Below are 18,950 nucleotides of genomic sequence, written 5' to 3'. Positions count from 1 at the left end.
ATACATCAAATATTATGAATTTAAAAAGTAAAGTTCTTATTATAATAAGGGTAAGATGAAGTATTTTGCAAATCAACCCCGCCCTTAAAATCATGTCAGAAAAGAGTATAAGAATTTTTTTTTAACATTCATATGATTTTATCTCTGTGAGCTTAGCTCAGTTGGTAGGGATATCGCACTATATGTGCAGGAGTCTGTGTTTGAACCTGTGAATTGTGATACTTCACTTATGCACATTTAAGGTGAATTTTCTAGTCACTAGGCCACTTGATAAAAAATAATAATATGATTTTTTTTATTCAGAACGGCTATAATTTTTTTTTCCCACTCGTTTATTTTTAGAAAGTAAAAGCATTTAATAATTTTTTTTAACAACCAAATTCATTTAATTGGATGATAGAATTTTGAGAACAACTATCTTGTGAGCTTAATTCAGTTGACAGGGACGTTGCATTATATATGTAGAGTTGGAGTTCGAACTCCAATCATTTACTTATTCACTTTAAGGGTGAAATTTCTAATTAAAAGAAAAACTTTTTTGAAAACATCTAAGTGAGTCTTAACTCTTAAATAAAAGCTTAATCCATAATCACCTTGTCTTTGATAACTCATATTTTTTATATATGTGTCACTTTAAAATGGGTACGAAGTAATATTATTTTTTTTTTATTAATAATTACTTCTAACTTTTTAATATGTGATTTATTTTTCTTATTAATTTTGACTCCTTAATTTTCCTTTCGCCGTTGAGATTTTATTAATAATCTGACAAATTGCATTCACCTCTACTGAGGTTTATCACTATTGCGCTAACATCTATATAATTTATTTGTAACTTAAAGTCTCGTGAGTTCGGCTCAAGTCACCACCACAGATTAGGACAGACCTTTGAGACCTTCGATTGCACAAATGTACTTACAAATCACCCACAAACACCGCTCTTGCATCGGTAACGGAATTCAAAACACAACTTCTTCGGAGGGAAGTAGTCCATCCTTACCAACTAAGCCAACATATATTTATATCTTCTATATTATTTAATTAATTAACAAGACACAAATCACTATTATTTATTGTGATCATTGCACTTATCTCCTTTTGAAGATTAACATTATTGCATATACTTCTAATAAGATTTACCATAAGCACCTAACATCCCTCTATTATTCAATGATTCAAGAAGGAGAAGAGCCCAAAAACTGAAGGCACGGATTGTACTTCTTTAGATAATCTAACTGTGAGGGTTGGAGACAGAGACATCCTTCAATGGTTGGATTAAAAAAAGTCTAGTTAACATATGCATTTATAGGGCACATGATAAGGTATTTTAATATAATATTTAACATTTAATTCTAAAGTATAATTTATATTTTTGCTTCCTTAACATGTGCCTTAAAAAAAATAGTTTTAATGACATGTTTTGAGACATTTAGAAAATTAGTAACATGAAAACTGAAAAACTGGAAAATATGAAGTTTTTTGAAAACTATTTTTTTTTTTTTGAAAACTAATTTTAAAAATAGTTTGTACCAAACAAGTTTTTTAATTTTAATTTTTTTTTTTTAGAGTTTAAAAACAACTGGTCATAAAATGTGCTTTTCATTCCCACAAAAAAAATCAATTTTTAAAAATTTAAAAGTGGTTTTGAAACTATAACGAAACAGGCCATAAATGCTTCATATCTAGTCATGTGTTTCACTGTTTTGAGCATGGGTTCAGTACTTACTAGAAGCCAAAGATTGCACCAAATAGGCCATAAAATATATATATATATATATATATATATATAAAAAAAAAAAAAAACTAGCGTTATGAACTAAACAAACTAAACCCATTAACAGAGGTTTAGCATGAAATTTTTCATACTAACACTCAACATTAAGAGACACATTTTTTTCTTCAAAATAAAATAAAATTAAGAGACACATTTATATTTAGAGTTTAATTTTTTTTAATGAATATATAAAGTTTAATTTTGATGCACTAACAATATAAAAGTTTTTCACAATCATTCAATCATATTCATTCATTTCTCATTTTAAATTCAAATTTAATCATATTTGTCAAATTGAAAAGATGTGATTGAATGACAGTGTAAAACATTCTTAATACATAATAATTAAACTCCTATTTTTAATATGATTTAACGTCTTCTTGATCAGTTCCTACCACTTATTGTGTTTACCGTGGGGCGAAGAATTAGTCCCACGAGCCAACGGTTGTTAGATACTTTCGTCAACACAAAAAAATTGGTTGGCATAGTTTATTTAAATATTAATTTTCTAACGAAAAACTTATGTCGGGGACATGGAGCAACTCTGGTAAAGACATCTTCAAGCTAAATACCATCCAAGAATGCATGCAAAATTCAAAGACTTCTCTTATTTTGGTTTAGTTGTTGTTGATTGTTAAATACTTTCCTTCTTTTACTTTGAATCTTGTTAAAGGTTTTGTTGATGTTCCTTCTCGTCATTTATCTATAAATTTGGTCCGGCTTAGAAAGATTGTACTCCTTGTATTGTCTCGTTTGTTCAAGTTGATTTAGTTGCTTAATGTTAATGAAATGCATTTTTGAAAAAATAAATAAATTATAAAGTCAAATACTCCATATTTGTTAAAATATGATCCTTAATAGAAAGTCAAAATCTTGATGGTCTTCTTCACTAGTGAAAATGACATGGAAAAATCCTCAACCAAGATTAAGAATGATAATTGATCCCTTTTCTCAGCCATGTCTATTTTTTTTTTTTTGGCTTTCACCATTAGTTTAATATGGTTCGGAGGTCAGTTCTGGCATCAAGTAGTTTCAACCCCCTCCCAATCGCAGTTGTGGGGATCGAACTGTGATCCTCCCTACCAAGTTCAGCGTCAATCATCACCGAAGCCACTAACGATTGGCCAGCCATGTCTATTTTAGCTAATTTCTAAAAGTTTGTTTTGAGGACTTTTTGGAGTGTAGAATTTTGCAAGGTTAGGTCTATATTTAAAATGTATTTGATCTTTTGAAAAATTGAAAAAATAACATGATAAATGATCATATAATATTTCAATCACATTTAATTGATTTAAAAAAAATAGTGTCTTTAATTAAAAAGAGAAAAATGTAAGTTTACCCATTCAAAGCTCTCCATTAAAACGTACAAGGTATAAAAAAAAAAAAAAATCTCAAAATTTTTACAAATTCACATCATTTCGTCAGAGTCTCCGTGACCTTTTTAATTTTTTCTATCTCATTGAGTAGAACTAAGAAGAAGAGGGAAAAAATGGAGTAGAACTAAAAAGACTAAACATTTATAACATCTTATTTTCTCTCATCCACATTCTTTTGATCTTCATCATCCTCCTCCTCCAATTCATCCAAGTTATAATCAGTTTCACCTTTTATATCCATCATCTATTATTATTTGACAATTTTTTCGATGAATCCTTGATCTCCTGAAAAAAAAATCTAGTTGAAATGTTAGAAAACTTGATACTTCACGATTATTCATATGCGGGACAAAAAATAAATTGTTTGGTCAAAATTTTAATACATTTATTTTTTTTACCCATATATTATTTGTTGATTTATGAAATTGTCACTCAATTTAAAATGAAATAAATTGTCTCTCATATTTATAGGGAAGGGAACCACTGTGCTGATAAACTTGCCTCTTTTGGTCTTGCTTTGAACGATTATGCTTGGTGGAATATTTCTCCTATCATCATTAGAGAGGATCTTGATAGAAATAGGCTCGGCCTCCCGTTTTTTAGAATATGTTAATGTTGTTTGAGGGTTTGGTTTGGTCCCCCCTCTTTGTACTCCACTTTTCTTTTCTATAATTTATTTTGAGTTTAAAAAAAAAAATTATAAAAATAAAATAAAATAAAAAAATCAATTTTGCTCCTTAAGATTTATTTTTCAAAAAGTTCAAGCTCTAGTTTTTGGTTTCATGCATTCTACCAAGATCTTTCGCCACTAGACCAAACTCAGTGGCTTGACCAAGCTCTAGTTTAATCTTTATGAAATTTTTTGGATTACTACATTATAAGCACAAAAATTTGACCGTCGTAAATAGTCACTCATCTTTGTCGAGAAACAGTAGAACACACAAAGTGTGTTTATCCTCTCAATCACATTTTTTTCATACGCAGTATTCATGGCCTCGTCCTTATCTCTTGAAACAAAATTTAATTTTTGGCCGTGATATCCTACATAACAATTTTTTTTATCCCTCTAGTTTCTTCGAATAAGCAACCCAGTAATTCAAAGTTCAGCCGCAATGTAAATAAATACTAGTCAATAATTGTTCTCATCAAAAATTAAAATCGAATTCTCCCAATTCCTTTTAAGGATGGTTATTGGCTAGATAGTGTTTTTATTTTTGTTTGTTACGTTTTTTTTTTCCCTTAAAAAAAAAAGAATATTTTTTATTTTTTTTGTTTAACAAGTACCAGTAGTACTTAGCAAAATTGGGCCTGAAAACTAAAAAAACCCTAGAATTTGGGCTTTAGACCCATCAATATATAAAAAAACAGAACCAGATTTCATCACAGTTATTCAAGTTCTGCAGAACCCTAGCCGCGAACCAGCGAAGGAGATAGCAAACTTGAAGCTTTTTCAATTCAACCATGGTTAGTGAGATGGATCTTCATTCTTCATCATCTTCTCTATTATTATTATTATTCACTTTCAGATCTTAACATATTTTTTATCAATTTGTTTTTTCAGACATTCAAACGTAGGAATGGTGGTCGTAACAAACATGGTCGTGGCCATGTCAAATTCATTCGTTGTTCCAACTGTGGTAAATGCTGTCCCAAGGTATATATATATGTCAATTTTACTTCTCCACTTTTGCAGTTTTGTTTTTGTTTATCGTTGAATCGAAAATTGAACATGTTTTGGTGTTTGGTTGTTAAAAATCAGGACAAGGCTATCAAGAGATTTTTGGTTAGGAACATTGTTGAACAAGCTGCTGTTAGAGATGTTCAGGAAGCTTGTGTCTATGACCGTATGATTCTTATCTGTATCTTTGTTTTTGTTAATTTTAGCTTTTGATGAATACTATGTTGTTTGCTCAATTGGTTATGTTTTTGACTCATACGCATGTTGTTTCATTAATTAATTAATTGATTATGTTTTTTATTCATGCATATGTTGTTTTATTAATTGATTATTATGTTTTTTTTAATGTGATTTGTAGAATACACTCTTCCCAAGCTGTATGTGAAGATGCAGTACTGTGTTTCATGTGCTATTCACTCTCATGTTGTGAGGGTTAGATCTCGCACCGATAGGAGGAAGCGTGACCCTCCACAGCGCTTCGTCAGGCGCAGGGTAATTAACTAACTCTCTTTTTAGCTATACAAATATGAGATTAAGCAGATATATGAAACTTTGGTTTCTCTTATGTTCTTTTTCAAATGCACATTATAGTTTTTGTAGAATTTTAGTGTCTTTCATGCTGTAATCTAGAATGCGAAGGCATCCTATTGAATACCAATTATGTCTCCTACTCTCATTCTACCAAAGATAAACTTTTTCCAAGAAATCTAATAAAATTTTGATATTTTCATTAGTCATTAGCCTTTCTCTCTGTTATAGGGAGATATAGATATTGTTGCTTTTGAGTGCATAAGAGTGATATGTTCACTTTCAATTTGCTTTACATAGTGAGTTGCCGGGAGCAAAATCCTTTACGATTCTAGCTCCCTTGAGTACTAGATCTTGTATGCATTAGACCAATAAGTTTTCTTTGATTAAATGTAAAAAAGCTAATTAAATCTTATAGGCGTTGGTCCAATGATTATTCTTTGTTAGCTTGTAATACAACTATTGAGACATAGAAAGTTAATTAAACCTTTTTCTGCAAAGAGAGGCTTATCTCTTATCCCATTTCTTACTTGTTACAACCAAACAATATATCTTATATTCCTCCGCTCCATCCTTATTTCAATCATCATCTTTGATTCTGTGGATGTGAAGTTATTGGAAATTGTTGATCATTTTTTTTTGTAATTATATATTTGTATATTTGGCTTACTTTTTTGGTGTCTAATAATGTTATTTATTGTTTGTTTTTCAAAAGGATGACGCACCAAGGCCAGGTCAGCCTGGACAAGCGCCTCGCCCTGCTGTAGCTGGAGGAGCTCCCGTCCGTACCTAGAAACAAAGAGTTTTGGTTGTGTTTGATCAGTGTTATGTCAAGAACACAATTTCCTTTGCTTGTTTTTAAATTTTTTGGTTTCGTGTAGACGATCAATTGTGAACTTAGTTATTGGGAGACCTTTATTTTGGAGCATTTAATATATGTTTAGTTTTTGAACTATATTATGAATCTCACAGTATTCTATTTCCTTTATCAATTGAATGATATGGCCCTTTGAAATTGTTTCATCTGTAGATGTAGAAATTTATAAAACCTTTGGGAAAAAAAAATTAAAATTTATAAAACTTGAGTAATGGCTTCCTCATTTTGATTAGCTTAGCTTTATAATCCACAAGTCTTGTTTGGCTGAGACTTAACTACTACAAGAACAGAGAAGTCACTTCTATTAAGTAAACCACTTTTGAAGTTAAACTATGAATTTGACTAAGATATTAACTAATAAAAATTATTAACACATTCTATTTTTTCTCATTCAACACTATTTTTGATCTGCACCACATCCTTCTCTTTCTCTCCATATGTATCGATCCATTAACAGAACCTTAAACATGATTCGAAGTATAAGATAATACACTAGTCTATTAATATTTTGATAATTAGCAATAACTAAATCAAAAAAAGATAAGTCTTTGATTTTGCTTGAAATGAATGCCATCAATAAGCTGTTTGGAACCATGTCCCAAAGCCACCAGACACATATTTAAAGCTACGAAAGGTTGCTTCGCTAATATCACGTTGAAATCACCTTGGGATGTGATAATTGAGCACAAAATGCAAATCCAAACATAGGCTAAAAGTATTTGTATCACGAATAACAATTCAAACTCCTTGTTTATATGCTAACACTTGAGCTCAATTAGTTGTAGTTTTTTTGACAAAGTGTACAACTAATTATTCATCACAATAGCATGTCATGAGCTGTAAAAAATGGGCCGGATTGATGGGCTGGCCCATTAGCCCACGGGTCTTGTGTGGGCTGGGCCTCAAAAATATAGCCCAAAATACAATCGGGCTTTTTTGGGTCAAGCCCATTTAGTCCATATGTACATCGGACTGAGTTGGGCTAGCCTACCAGGCTTTGGCTGGCCTATTAGCACATCATTTAATTGATAAAAACACATTTATGTGATTTTTGTAAAAACAATAATAGTGAAAAATTATCATTTAATTGATAAGTTATTATAAAAATTTATTTAAATGTGTAAGTTTAATAAAAGGGGGTATATAATTTACCTAAAATTAGAGTTTAATTGATATTTAGTGTTGATGTAAAAATTATTTACACTTGCATCAAATAATGTTTCAATAAAATTGATAATTATGAAGAACTAATACATTGAAATGATATAAAAAATATTGAATAAAAAGAAGAAGAAAAAAAATGTAAAACTAAATGGGCTAGACTGACCCTTTAGCCCACAAGGCCCAGAAAGGTCGGTCCGGGCTTGATAATTGCTAGCCCAATAATAATCCTCAGGCCAGCCTAACCCATTTATTTTGACTGACCCACCGGACCGGGCTGGGCCGGGCCAACCCATTTGACTCTTGTTTTGATGTTTAAAAAAATAATAAATATAAACAAATTAGATTAACTCTTGTTTTGATACTGTTAAAAAAAAAATCAAACTCCTCGAGTTCTATTAAAGTCAGAAAAAGTAAAATGAATTAACATCCCCATCATAGTAAAAACCTTACTTTCTCCCAACACCTGACCTGATGATGTTTCAACTGATGATGTTTCTTCCCTCATTAGTATTGGGACTATGATATATCCATCACCCATATATTCAGTAGTTGCTGGAAGTGAATTAATCTGTTTATAAGTTACAAAATTTTCATTTTCAATGGTTATTATATAAAGTCACAATCTTAAGTACAGAACCTAAAAATTATGACTAGGGTTAATATGGAGGATGTTGATACAGGGGATGAGTGTGTACATTGTACTCTCATAGTTGAAGTGGAAGAAAAGAATACCAATTATTTTAGTGTAGTCATCAAACTAAGACATTAAGTTTAGATAGAAGACTTAGCCTGAGTAGTACTATCCCCCTTAGTGTTATGCTTATGGCCATAGATAAAATATGTCGAATTTTGATTTTAGCTCTAAAAAAAATGACATGTTTTTGAGTTAAACCAACTCTTATCGAGTTGAGCTCACTGGTTCGACTCTTTTCCTTCCCACATTGAGTGGATAGAAGTGCTCAATGTGTAACGGTACTTAAGTCATGAGACTCTCTCACCTATTAGATTAATCTTTTAGGTTGGATTATTGTCATGTGCTAAGTCTTAACGATTCCCGCTACTAATCTATGGCTTAAATGTAATAGTCATTATTGACACATTGTTATTGTTTGTGCAAGAAGAACAATTTGTGCATCAACCATATCATCAAAATCCCTGTGTGTCCTCAACTCTGCAATGGTCATAGAACTGCTACTAGAAAGTATCTGCATAATCTGCTAAAAGTTGAAGGAGTTCTAGGATGAGATATATACATATGATATAGGATAGATCATGGACGTGAGACCAGAAGAGAATGCTAACTTAGAGAAATCTCGCTTCCTGACTCCGTTTGATCCTTTTCGAAACTCTCCTTACAAAATCGTGTATGTTGAGTAAGTCACAACTGACAAAGAAATAAATTTCCCTGTCTGAAATAACAGTTTAAGAATTATGAACTTGATGAGAAGGCCAAATAATCAAGACATGCATTAATATATAGTATGTACCAATATGGTTTAATCCCTGCTTCCATTAGTAATGTACATTAGGAGAGACTGGTATATTGAGATTTCTTCTGTTATTAGTACAATCCTCAACCTCTAAGCTTTAATTGAATACAAAGAAACAACGTTCTTTGCAAACGAAATGGATTCGGAATCGCTGGTTTGAGAAATAACGTGCTGTTTTAGTACCTTATTTTCAGTAAAAAATGCATTTGGCTCCAAATAGTTCAACAAACTTGGATACTTATCAGTTCAACCACATTATTTAATTCAAATTTACTATAGCAGTATGATTGACTTAAATTCAACACTGAAATAATTAAAACAACATAGTCTCCAAATATTTGAAAGTACATAGTCTTAGTTTATCCTAATCTACTGCGTTGATCGTTTATGTTTTTTTTATCCTTTGATACACCAGGAAATTCTGCTAGGATAACCTGGCTACTGTCAACCTAATAATTTTCTTAACTAATGTATAAAAATCAAGCCGAGTTTTGAACTGAAAAAAGTGTTTATGTTGAACTCAAGCGGAGTTTTGAGCTGAACCAACTCTTATCGAACACACTTGTTCCAATCCTTCCCACATTGAGTGGATAGAAGTGGTCGATGTGGTACTGGTTCTTAAGCCACGAGGCTCTCCCACCTATTGGATTAATCTTTTGGGTTGAGTTCTCCTTGTGTGCTTAAGTCTTAATTAACAATTCCCGCTCCTAATCCATGGCTTAAATGTAATAGTCATTGATACATTCATACATTGTTATTGCTTGTGCAAGCAGAACAATTTGTGCATCACCCATATCATCAAAGTCCTTATATGTCCTCAACACTGCAATGGTCAAATAATTGCTACTAGAAGTATCTGCATAATCTGCTAAAAGTGGAAGGAGTTTTAAGATGAGGTATATACATATAGGATGGATCATGGAAGAGAGACAAGGAGAGAATGCTAACTTAGAGAAATCGCGCTTCCTGACTCCGATTGATCCTTTTCAAAACTCTCTTTCTTTACGAAATCACGTATGTTGAGTAAGTCACAACAGAAAAAGAAATCAATTTCCCTGTCTGAAATAACAAAGTCTAAGAATCATGAACTTGATGAGAATGCCAAACAATGCATTAATATATAGCGTGTACCGCGGTTATAAGTTTATAACTCTGCAGCATGTCCTCAACAGAGAGAGAAGTTATTCAGGTTATAGTCTTTGTTATTTTCAAGATTAGAAAGTGTGATGCATAGTTGACAAAAATCAAATAGAAATATAAACTTGTGAATGAAATTCAGATTATAACAAAACTCAGAACCCTGGTATTGTTGAGTAAATTTTCCAATGATTGGAATGTCCTTATTATTAGTGGTCTCCTCTCAAGGTCTTTATTGACAAGAAACAAAACTCTAAACCTTTTTATTACCTTTAAAATTTCGTCTGTTAGAACAGCAACTATTAACAAAAGAGAAATAGGACATGCAAATAGCAAACAACGAACACGATTACTTGGTTACGCAGTTCGGCAAAGTGTGTCTCGCCTCACTTGCTATGCTCGCTCGGCTCCCCCACGGCCCCTTGTCGACCTTCTCTGTCTATGAGCCATACTCAACAATCACAAATTGTTAGACATCACTCATCATACAAAGATTTTGTGGATACATTTGAGTACAACACATTTCCAAACAAACCCTTCTCCAAAACCCAATCTTCAATCATAGCTTGAGAATTCGAAGGTTGATCAGTAGGTAAAAGATGTCCACCTCCTAAAACCACAACATTAGTAAATGACTTCCATTTTTGTACATAACCAGCTACCTCTCCATTTACCTTCCAAATCTCCCTCTCAGCATTCACATACTCAACTATCCCTTCCCACTTCATAGTCTTCACCCAAGCCTCGACTTGAACCACACCGACCCTCAAATCGCGCTGACCTTGATACAACAAAACCCTCATCCCCTCCTTCAATAATTTCTCCACCATATACTTTACACTCTTCATCAAATCAGCATGCAATGCAGCCCCAACTACGTGACTGCATTTCTCGTAAACAAACGATTCATCAACATTCACTCCTAAGGCCTTTCTCACCTCGTCGATATTCAAGAACTTCGCAACCAAATAGTCTTCATAAGGAATTTTCCGCGAATAATCATACAAAGTAGCCAACCCTGTCATATTTTGCAACAGATTCAAGACACGGTTTCGCGCATCAGTTGCTTCACTCCAATTCCTTCTCTCTACCAACTCAACAGCTTCAACTTGAGCTTTTACCAACTCATTCTTTTGCCTCTCATTGATTAAACCAACATAATAAGCATTATCAGCATGAGTAACCATTTGAGTCACAGGATCAGTTAAACCATTACCAATTGCAACACCAACTAAATTCACTCTCTCAAAATCTTTCAACTTAGCATTTTTCTCTAAAATATAATAACCAATTGCAGGAACATATTTTCCAGCATAACTTTCACCAGTAATATAAATAGGACGATGTTTAAAAACAGGATCAAGTTTAACAAACCTTGTTATAGCCGCGAAAAGATGTTCCGCGACCGCGGTTTGATCGGTTGGAATCTCTTGTAGGGTAGAGGCTACACTGAATCCAGTTCCAATGGGATTATCTAGAAAAAGAAGGCCAAATATTCTATTCCAAGAAGCATGGTTAGGTTGAAGGGTGAGTGAATTGGTGATAAGATATGGTCCTAGTTCATAGAAGTTGCCAACCATGGAAGAGCAACCAGGGCCACCTTGAAGCCAAATGAGAAGTGGTGTTTGTGAGAGAGGTGAAGTTGAGTTTTTTGCTTCATAAAATGTGTAGAAAATTGAGGAAGTTGATGTAGGACTTTGTTGGGACATCACGAGGGGTAGCCGGGGGATCATCCACATTGGGCTTAAGAACAACTCTACAAGTGAGTTGGACACCACACTCTTACCCAAAACCTTAAGGTGTTAGGTTTATGGGTCATCTCACTTATAAAGTGTTCAACCTCCACTTTTCTAAGCAATGTGGGACTTAACCACTCACACTTGCCACAACAATCTCCCCCTCAAGTGTGAGTCCATCCATTCTTGGATATGCTCCCCCTCAAGCGGAAGCTTTCTTCATCATACACTTGTACCGCCGTAAGCCACACTGCTCCACGGGACTCGCCGCCTGACCACCTTTGTCAGGAAGACTTTCGATACAAGGAGCCAGTTCAACCCTTCGTCGAACCATCAGCTCTGATACCACTGTTGGGACATCACGAGGGGGTAGCCGGGGGATCATCCACATTGGGCTTAAGAACAACTCTACAAGTGAGTTGGACACCACACTCTTACCCAAAACCTTAAGGTGTTAGGTTTATGGGTCATCTCACTTATAAAGTGTTCAACCTCCACTTTTCTAAGCAATGTGGGACTTAACCACTCACACTTGCCACAACAGACTTATTGGTAGATAACCTGATTTTGTAGGAAGTGCTTCTTTGGGAAATGATGTTGAAGAATCTGAGAGTGAGAGTGAGGTTTGAAATTGTATTAAGGAGAAGAAAATGAGTGTATTGATGAAGAGGGTTGTTGAGTTTTTCTTCTTCATCTTCATCTAATCTAATCTACAAAGGACAAGAAATATGAAACACACACGAGGGTGTCTTGTCTCTCCCCATTGACTTCCAGCAGTATATGAAACATTATTTTATTATAAATAAAAATTGTTAAATATGTTTGTCCCTATAAATATTTTAAATTTCATTTTTAGTCCTGTAAAAATTTTTCAACAACTTTTGATCCCTAAAGTATTTTCTGTACTGAGGTTGGATTGGAGGAGTGTCACCCTACTATTAGTTGTGCATGTTTGATGTTGAATCACAATATATTTTTTATCGTAATTCAGTCAACCTCGATGTAAATTTCGATATGCACGTGTTTCACCACTTTTACTATTTGAGCTAAGGAGAGAGACATCTAATCACATTTAACAATTAGTATAAATAAATTTGGTGAAGTGCTTTGTACAACACTATACATATTAGTATGCTTAACAAGTGTCCCGATGACACCGTTTAACACGACCCTTATTTTAAAAAACACTCTGAAATTAATTTCTTAATAATGTTGAAAGGAGGTGGCTAGTGTAATTAAGAGAAGTTGAAAATATCATAGTTTACAAATGTAACTTAAAAATAAAGAGAAAATGATGTGGTAACTCTATAACCATGCTTCAGTTTTTACACATACTAATCAGATACAGCTAAAAAAACGTGTACACAACTCCTTCTAACAACTACAAGGAAACTTACTCTTTACTAATGAGTTGCATGCAACTTAATTTCTTGAAGGCCTATAAGAACAATTGGGAATATTGATGGTTTTGGGGTTGAATTAGCAGGACAAGAGTGAGAGAGGAAGCAAGTAAAAAAATAAAATTCCATCACATAATGTGCTAACTGCTAAATACCTACCTTGCCAAGTACTCCGAAATTCATATGATTCAGGTAAGTTTATGTGGAGAATAATGTGCTGTAAATACCTTAACCAATTAATCGGTCATTTTCTATTTAGAGCATTTCCAATAATGATATCACTTTGAATATCATATATTACTAACAAATGGTTTATACAATACCATGTAATACTTATACAACTCATACATATTTTGCTTCAATGGTAATAACACTTTGTATATAGTACATTATTAACAAATTATCTGCTAAAAAATAAGGGACTGGACATGACAACTTTTGTTGTACCATGTTTGATTTGAAACTGGTTATGAGACTGGACAAATTAAGTATCAAGAGATAGACAAAAACAAGATTTTTTGTCCCTCACTGAACCACGGTCCACGGAACAACTTTTTGTCCACAGTACAACTATAAAAAAAATATGAAAATACCCTTTTTATTTTCGAATATAAAAATATTATCGTCCTATATCTCTTCGGTACGGTTTTATCTTGTCCTGTATTATTTGTTCTGTCTTGTACTGTTATATCCGGTCCTTGCTGTTTTACCAATCAAAACACATTAAGTCATATGGAAATAATGACAAACATAGATGAAAATAATTACAAGAATATTTTACCGTAAAAAAAACAAATTACAAGAATATTTTATTCTATCATGGTCAAGTACAATTTGACGTTCATTCTCCAAGATTTTGATACGAAATGAACAACTCTGATAAGCAATCACCATTGAGATTCAAGTGATTGCTAACATTGCAATGAGCAAACAAACTAGCGATTTTGACAATATCAGTGGCAGCCATTGTTTTGTTAAGAAATGGTTTCAGAATTGGGAGAGATGATAAATATGAAAAAATCTTGGTGGTGAAGAATGAATCATTGAAGAGTGAAGAATCTGAGAATAAGAGTGAGATCTTATTTCAAAAGAAAATTGGGTTTCTTTCAATTATCATGACTTTGAGTTAGAAACTTAGATTCCAGTTATGTCTTAAATTAATCTCATATGTCACATAAAATCTCTTAAACAATTTTTAGAATGAAGAATTTTTTTGAAGTAATATAATTTTAGAGGGCAATTCAATTTTTTCTATGTAAATCCTATTGTTTAAATAACAAAATTTGATGAATTTTCAAAATGAAGATTCTTTTAGAAAACCATGTATGTATGTTCTTTTTCAATTGTTAGAGTAAGGAGTTCAATATTAATGTTCTGTCTATCTCAAAATATAAACAAAAATAAGTTAACCGGTTTTTGCTTATATTTTAGAGTTATAAAAGTTAAAAAAGAGTATATCAGTTAAAAAAGGTTGCTGCTTGTTATGTGGGAGATTGTCATTAAGAGAAGTTGAAAATATCATAATTTACGAATGTAACTTAAAAATAAAGAGAAACTGATGTGGTAACTCTATAATCATACTCATACCACTAATCAGATACAGCTAAAAAAAAACTTGCAATAAAGAAGAATCAGTCACATCAAGATTGTAGGATTTAAATTTGGTTTCAGCCTTTGATTGAATCAATTCCTAACCAGCAAATACTGGTCAGAAACACTGTTACAATGCCAATGTGTCCTTAAGTCTTACATCAAGAGTTACCTTACACCTCCTATGGCAACAAGCAATCACTAGATCTTAAAGTCTAAGACAAATCTTACAAATCAAAGTATCACCCTCCTAAAATGTCTTATGTTAATCTCAAATCACATTGATATGTAACCAAATGTGACATAGTGTGCAGTTAAATCTAAAATAACATGAATGCTAAAAGTGCAAACTTAAATAATTGTTTCACCATTTTATAATATAACCTACAAAGCATTTCCTTCTGTAGCAGTATGAAGAAGCCCGTCTGGAGTTGCAGCTGGATCAAGGTCAAAACACCGATCCGGCAAATTGCTTTCCTCCCCTTTGAGTAACCAATAAGGAACTTGGTGAGAAAAGCGTACCATTTCTCTTCTCGGTATCCATCTTTCGGCACCGTTGTCAGGATTCCTTTTGTATACTGTTTTAAATCCGGATAATTTAATAAGGGGACAAACACAAACACCAAGATCCTCGGAGTAATCATAAAGCACCTCCACCATGTCATATTCATGCCTTACTTTGTCTGGTGTAGATCGGTTCCAATCTGGTGACCAATTTCGATAAACAGCCCAAATATCTCCACTTCTCGGATATATGCGAACACAACCACCTCGACCAGCCTTCTCTCGGCTTAGAATATGAGAAAATATGTTAACTTGGTCGACAATATCTGAAGTCCAAGCCCTGAAATTTCCACAAGATTTGGTAAAACCTGATTCAAGCCAGTTTACTGAGCCGAATTCGCTATCAGTTTTGGAATTCAAGTAACTGATATGAATCTTAAATGGATTAACAGATATAACCTCGCGGATCAGACAATACAATCGCGGCATTCCATCTTCCTCATCATATAAGGCCCATATTTGCTTTGGCATGAAACATTCCTCTGTCCTATCTTTATCGAAGTCATGAAAGTCAGAATCAGGGACAGTTATTGAGATCGGATTGACTTTTCCTTGCTCCAACGGAAGGCCAGAAACATTCAGAGGTGCTCTCCTACATGTCTCTTTTTTGACTGGACAAACATCAACTTGTGCTTTTTCTTTCTCATTCAGAGTTGCAACTTCAGATGACAGCTTCATCTCTTCGAGTTTCTTCCTAATAACTGTCCTGGCTTTCTCAATCAATAATTTTCTCGCATCAAATGGAGGTGGCATGAAACAATGTTTGGTCTGAATTTCATTTACACAGGAAACCTTCTGGCCATTTGAAACCACTGCTTCCGAAGCACATTTTGAACCCTTCTCGACATAGCCATTTCTGAAATCGGATCCCACCGTAACTTTGCGTTTCTTTTCAGGTCTACCTGGCTTAACTTCCTGTGGTTCATTGCTGGAAAAAGATACATGCGAGTTTATATTGACCACAGTCTCCACCATAGGATGCCTTCCATTGACTCCTGATTTGACCTTTGGTCTTCCCCTCTTCGTATGTCCATTAACCCGATATACGGAACCAGCAGGTAAGGTAGTGGCCGATCCATTTTGATGGATAAGTCCAGCAGAGCCCAACTGAAACGAAACATTTGAAACATACTCGTAACCGTGTCCAGAACGGTATCCTGCGACACCATTCCCATTAAAATAGGTGGCATTAGTAGGAACATATGTAACCCCGTCAAATGAATGATTTCCATAACCATTTCCCGGCACATACGGCAAAGGTGTATATGGAAACGAACCATTTGCTGGGGCTGCTCCAGTTTCAACAGCAATGAAAATGCCACGGCAGTTCTTACATGAGAGTTTTTTATTCACATACTTACGTAGATACTCATACTGAACCTTACAAGAAGTACAAATTGTCCAAAACGTGTCTAGTCTATTACGAGAGGCTGACAAATTGGAACATTTGTTATAACCTGTAGCATGAAAAGAAGCATAATTTCTCTTACGATCGTAAGAACTACGCATGGCATTGTCAAGCCAAGTCCACGCCTCGGAAACAAGCTTAAATGCACCATCAGCTCCCACACATTTGTTCTTATCAGGATGAAGTAACACTGCCAACTTCTTGTACTGTCTTTTAACCGCTTCTTTATCTGCAGTAGGTTTTAATCCGAGAACTGAATAATAATCGAGTTCACCATTATGTCTGAACTCAGAAGCAATGTAAACATCAAATGTGGACACCATTTGAGATATACCCTCCAACTCAGGACAAAGTGTTTTCGCCTTTAAAGCATAGTTTTTTGCGCCTGCAAAGTCTCTCTGAGCATATTTCTTCTCAGCAATCTCTACTGCCTTAAGTGCCTCCTCTTTATTTGCTTCCATGTAGGAACCAAATCACTTCACAACTCAACTCAACTTGAAAAATAAGCTACGATCGGCCCAACAACGTTTCGAATGTCATATACAACCTCATTTCCATGTTTTCCAACAGTTTTAGAATGAACTAAGCAAAAAGTGAGAAATGTTAATTATGAATCTAACACAACATTCATCAAAAAACACCAAATCACAAACATTTTCACTAAACTAACCAACATAAACAAACCTAAATTATGGATTAAAATGAACAGATCAAGACATTAAGTTGAAACACAATTTTCTATCTTACATATAAATTAAGTAAATCATAAAAGTAGCTAAACACAACTTTCTTTTTCCATCTATTTCCTAAATCTTACAAGTAGCCAAACACTTTCCATATTCAAAATCAAGTAGCATCTCATAATTCATCATTTTTACAAATTAATAAAAATAAAAAAAACTAAATCTGATTAAAAAAAAACCAAATTTTTTTGTTAACAACTAATTCACCTAGATTTAACAAACAAACAAAAAAATTTAAATCTTTTGCACGTAGATCGAAACCCCATTACAAAAAACTCCAAATTTTTTATCATATTTTATTTTATTTAAAAAAAAACTACCACCCAGATGCAGTTAAAATAAGCGCTAACAAAACATTCAAAAATTCAAAAAAAAAATTAAATAAATAAATAAAAAGAAAAATACTCACTGAGATTGAAAATGATAAAATGAAGTGTTGAAGAAGAAGACCCAGATCGCCACGTGTAATTGAAATCTGAAGCAAAAAAAAAAAAACTGACTCTAAACTTCACTGAAAAGAGTGAGATTTGTGGTAAAGGTTGAAGATTGAATGATGGTGGAAAATGGGTCGAATTGAAATGGATCCGGGTTGTTCAGAAAGTGAAGTGGGTCGGATTTGGAACAAAGTGGTGGTTATGAATTTCCGACAAGACAATCGCCGAGATTAGAAAGACAAGGTAAAGAAAAATAATTAAAATTAAAAAAAGAAATTATAATAATTTTCAAACGAAGTAAACGCTGTTTATTACTGAGGTTGTTGGAACATGCTAATGTGAACCGTTGGTGCGTAATAATGGAAATTATAAATTTACCTTTTTTTTAATAATAAATATATATTAAAAACATTTGTTTTGTGTTTAGTTTTTTATTTATTTATTGGAGAATAAATTTATCTATGGTTTTGGTGGGTGTTAGAAGTTAGAGATCGTGTTGTGTAGTTAGTGCTAAGTTGGATAATGGTTTGGAGCAATATTAGTGATAGCTAGTGAATTTTAGTTAGATTTTTTTTTTATTTGAGTTAGAATTAAAATAAAATAATTATATTGCATCTTCTTGTGCTTAAATATGGTTGATAAGCATAGCATATTAAAGGAGTAAAGATCATAGGTTCGATCAACTATGTTATAAACAGAAGAAAAAAAAAAACACGGTTGATATCTTCTACATTTTACTATTACATTAAAAAATGGTTATATTACAAATTATTTGATTTTAATTTTAGGTTTATCCCAATTTTATCTATTACTTTTATATACTAGTATAAAGTTTTTATTGTCGTTATAGAGTCGAATAATTTTTTTCGAATAATTTATTGATCATCTCTATAAGAGACATATATCACTTACCTAATTGTTGGTCAATTTTGCCTATTATTTAAACTCAAAATTATATTTAGAGGAAAATTTCAAAAATTATACTTTTTTGTTGATGATTTCAAAAAATATAACAATGATTTTTTTAAAAAATAATTAATGAATTTATATT

The 18,950-nt window shown here is 33.0% G+C and overlaps 3 protein-coding genes across 3 annotated transcripts; 1 reads left to right on the top strand and 2 right to left on the bottom strand.

Annotated features, from left to right (window-relative positions):
* The first annotated feature begins 4,502 nt into the window (after positions 1-4,502).
* Positions 4,503-6,311, top strand: LOC123919840 (40S ribosomal protein S26-3-like). Its single transcript, XM_045971849.1, has 5 exons — positions 4,503-4,614; positions 4,712-4,804; positions 4,910-4,994; positions 5,187-5,320; positions 6,072-6,311. Exons 1-5 carry the CDS (start codon positions 4,612-4,614, stop codon positions 6,147-6,149), a joined length of 393 nt encoding a protein of 130 aa, XP_045827805.1. The 5' UTR covers positions 4,503-4,611; the 3' UTR covers positions 6,150-6,311.
* Positions 6,312-10,170: 3,859 nt separating this feature from the next.
* On the bottom strand, positions 10,171-12,523 carry LOC123919839 (serine carboxypeptidase-like 50). The gene is made up of 2 exons (XM_045971847.1): positions 12,307-12,523; positions 10,171-11,720 (listed from the first exon to the last, which is right to left on the bottom strand). The coding sequence occupies exons 1-2, from the start codon at positions 12,458-12,460 to the stop codon at positions 10,501-10,503; spliced, it is 1,374 nt and encodes a 457-aa protein (XP_045827803.1). The 5' UTR covers positions 12,461-12,523; the 3' UTR covers positions 10,171-10,500.
* Positions 12,524-14,806: 2,283 nt separating this feature from the next.
* Positions 14,807-18,201, bottom strand: LOC123919838. Its single transcript, XM_045971846.1, has 2 exons — positions 17,875-18,201; positions 14,807-17,304 (listed from the first exon to the last, which is right to left on the bottom strand). Exon 2 carries the CDS (start codon positions 17,181-17,183, stop codon positions 15,135-15,137), a length of 2,049 nt encoding a protein of 682 aa, XP_045827802.1. The 5' UTR covers positions 17,184-17,304; positions 17,875-18,201; the 3' UTR covers positions 14,807-15,134.
* Positions 18,202-18,950: the final 749 nt, after the last annotated feature.

The sequence above is a fragment of the Trifolium pratense genome, linkage group LG4 (genome assembly GCF_020283565.1).
Source record: "Trifolium pratense cultivar HEN17-A07 linkage group LG4, ARS_RC_1.1, whole genome shotgun sequence".
Taxonomy (NCBI): domain Eukaryota; kingdom Viridiplantae; phylum Streptophyta; class Magnoliopsida; order Fabales; family Fabaceae; genus Trifolium; species Trifolium pratense.
This window is presented reverse-complemented; position numbering and strand designations above follow the sequence as displayed.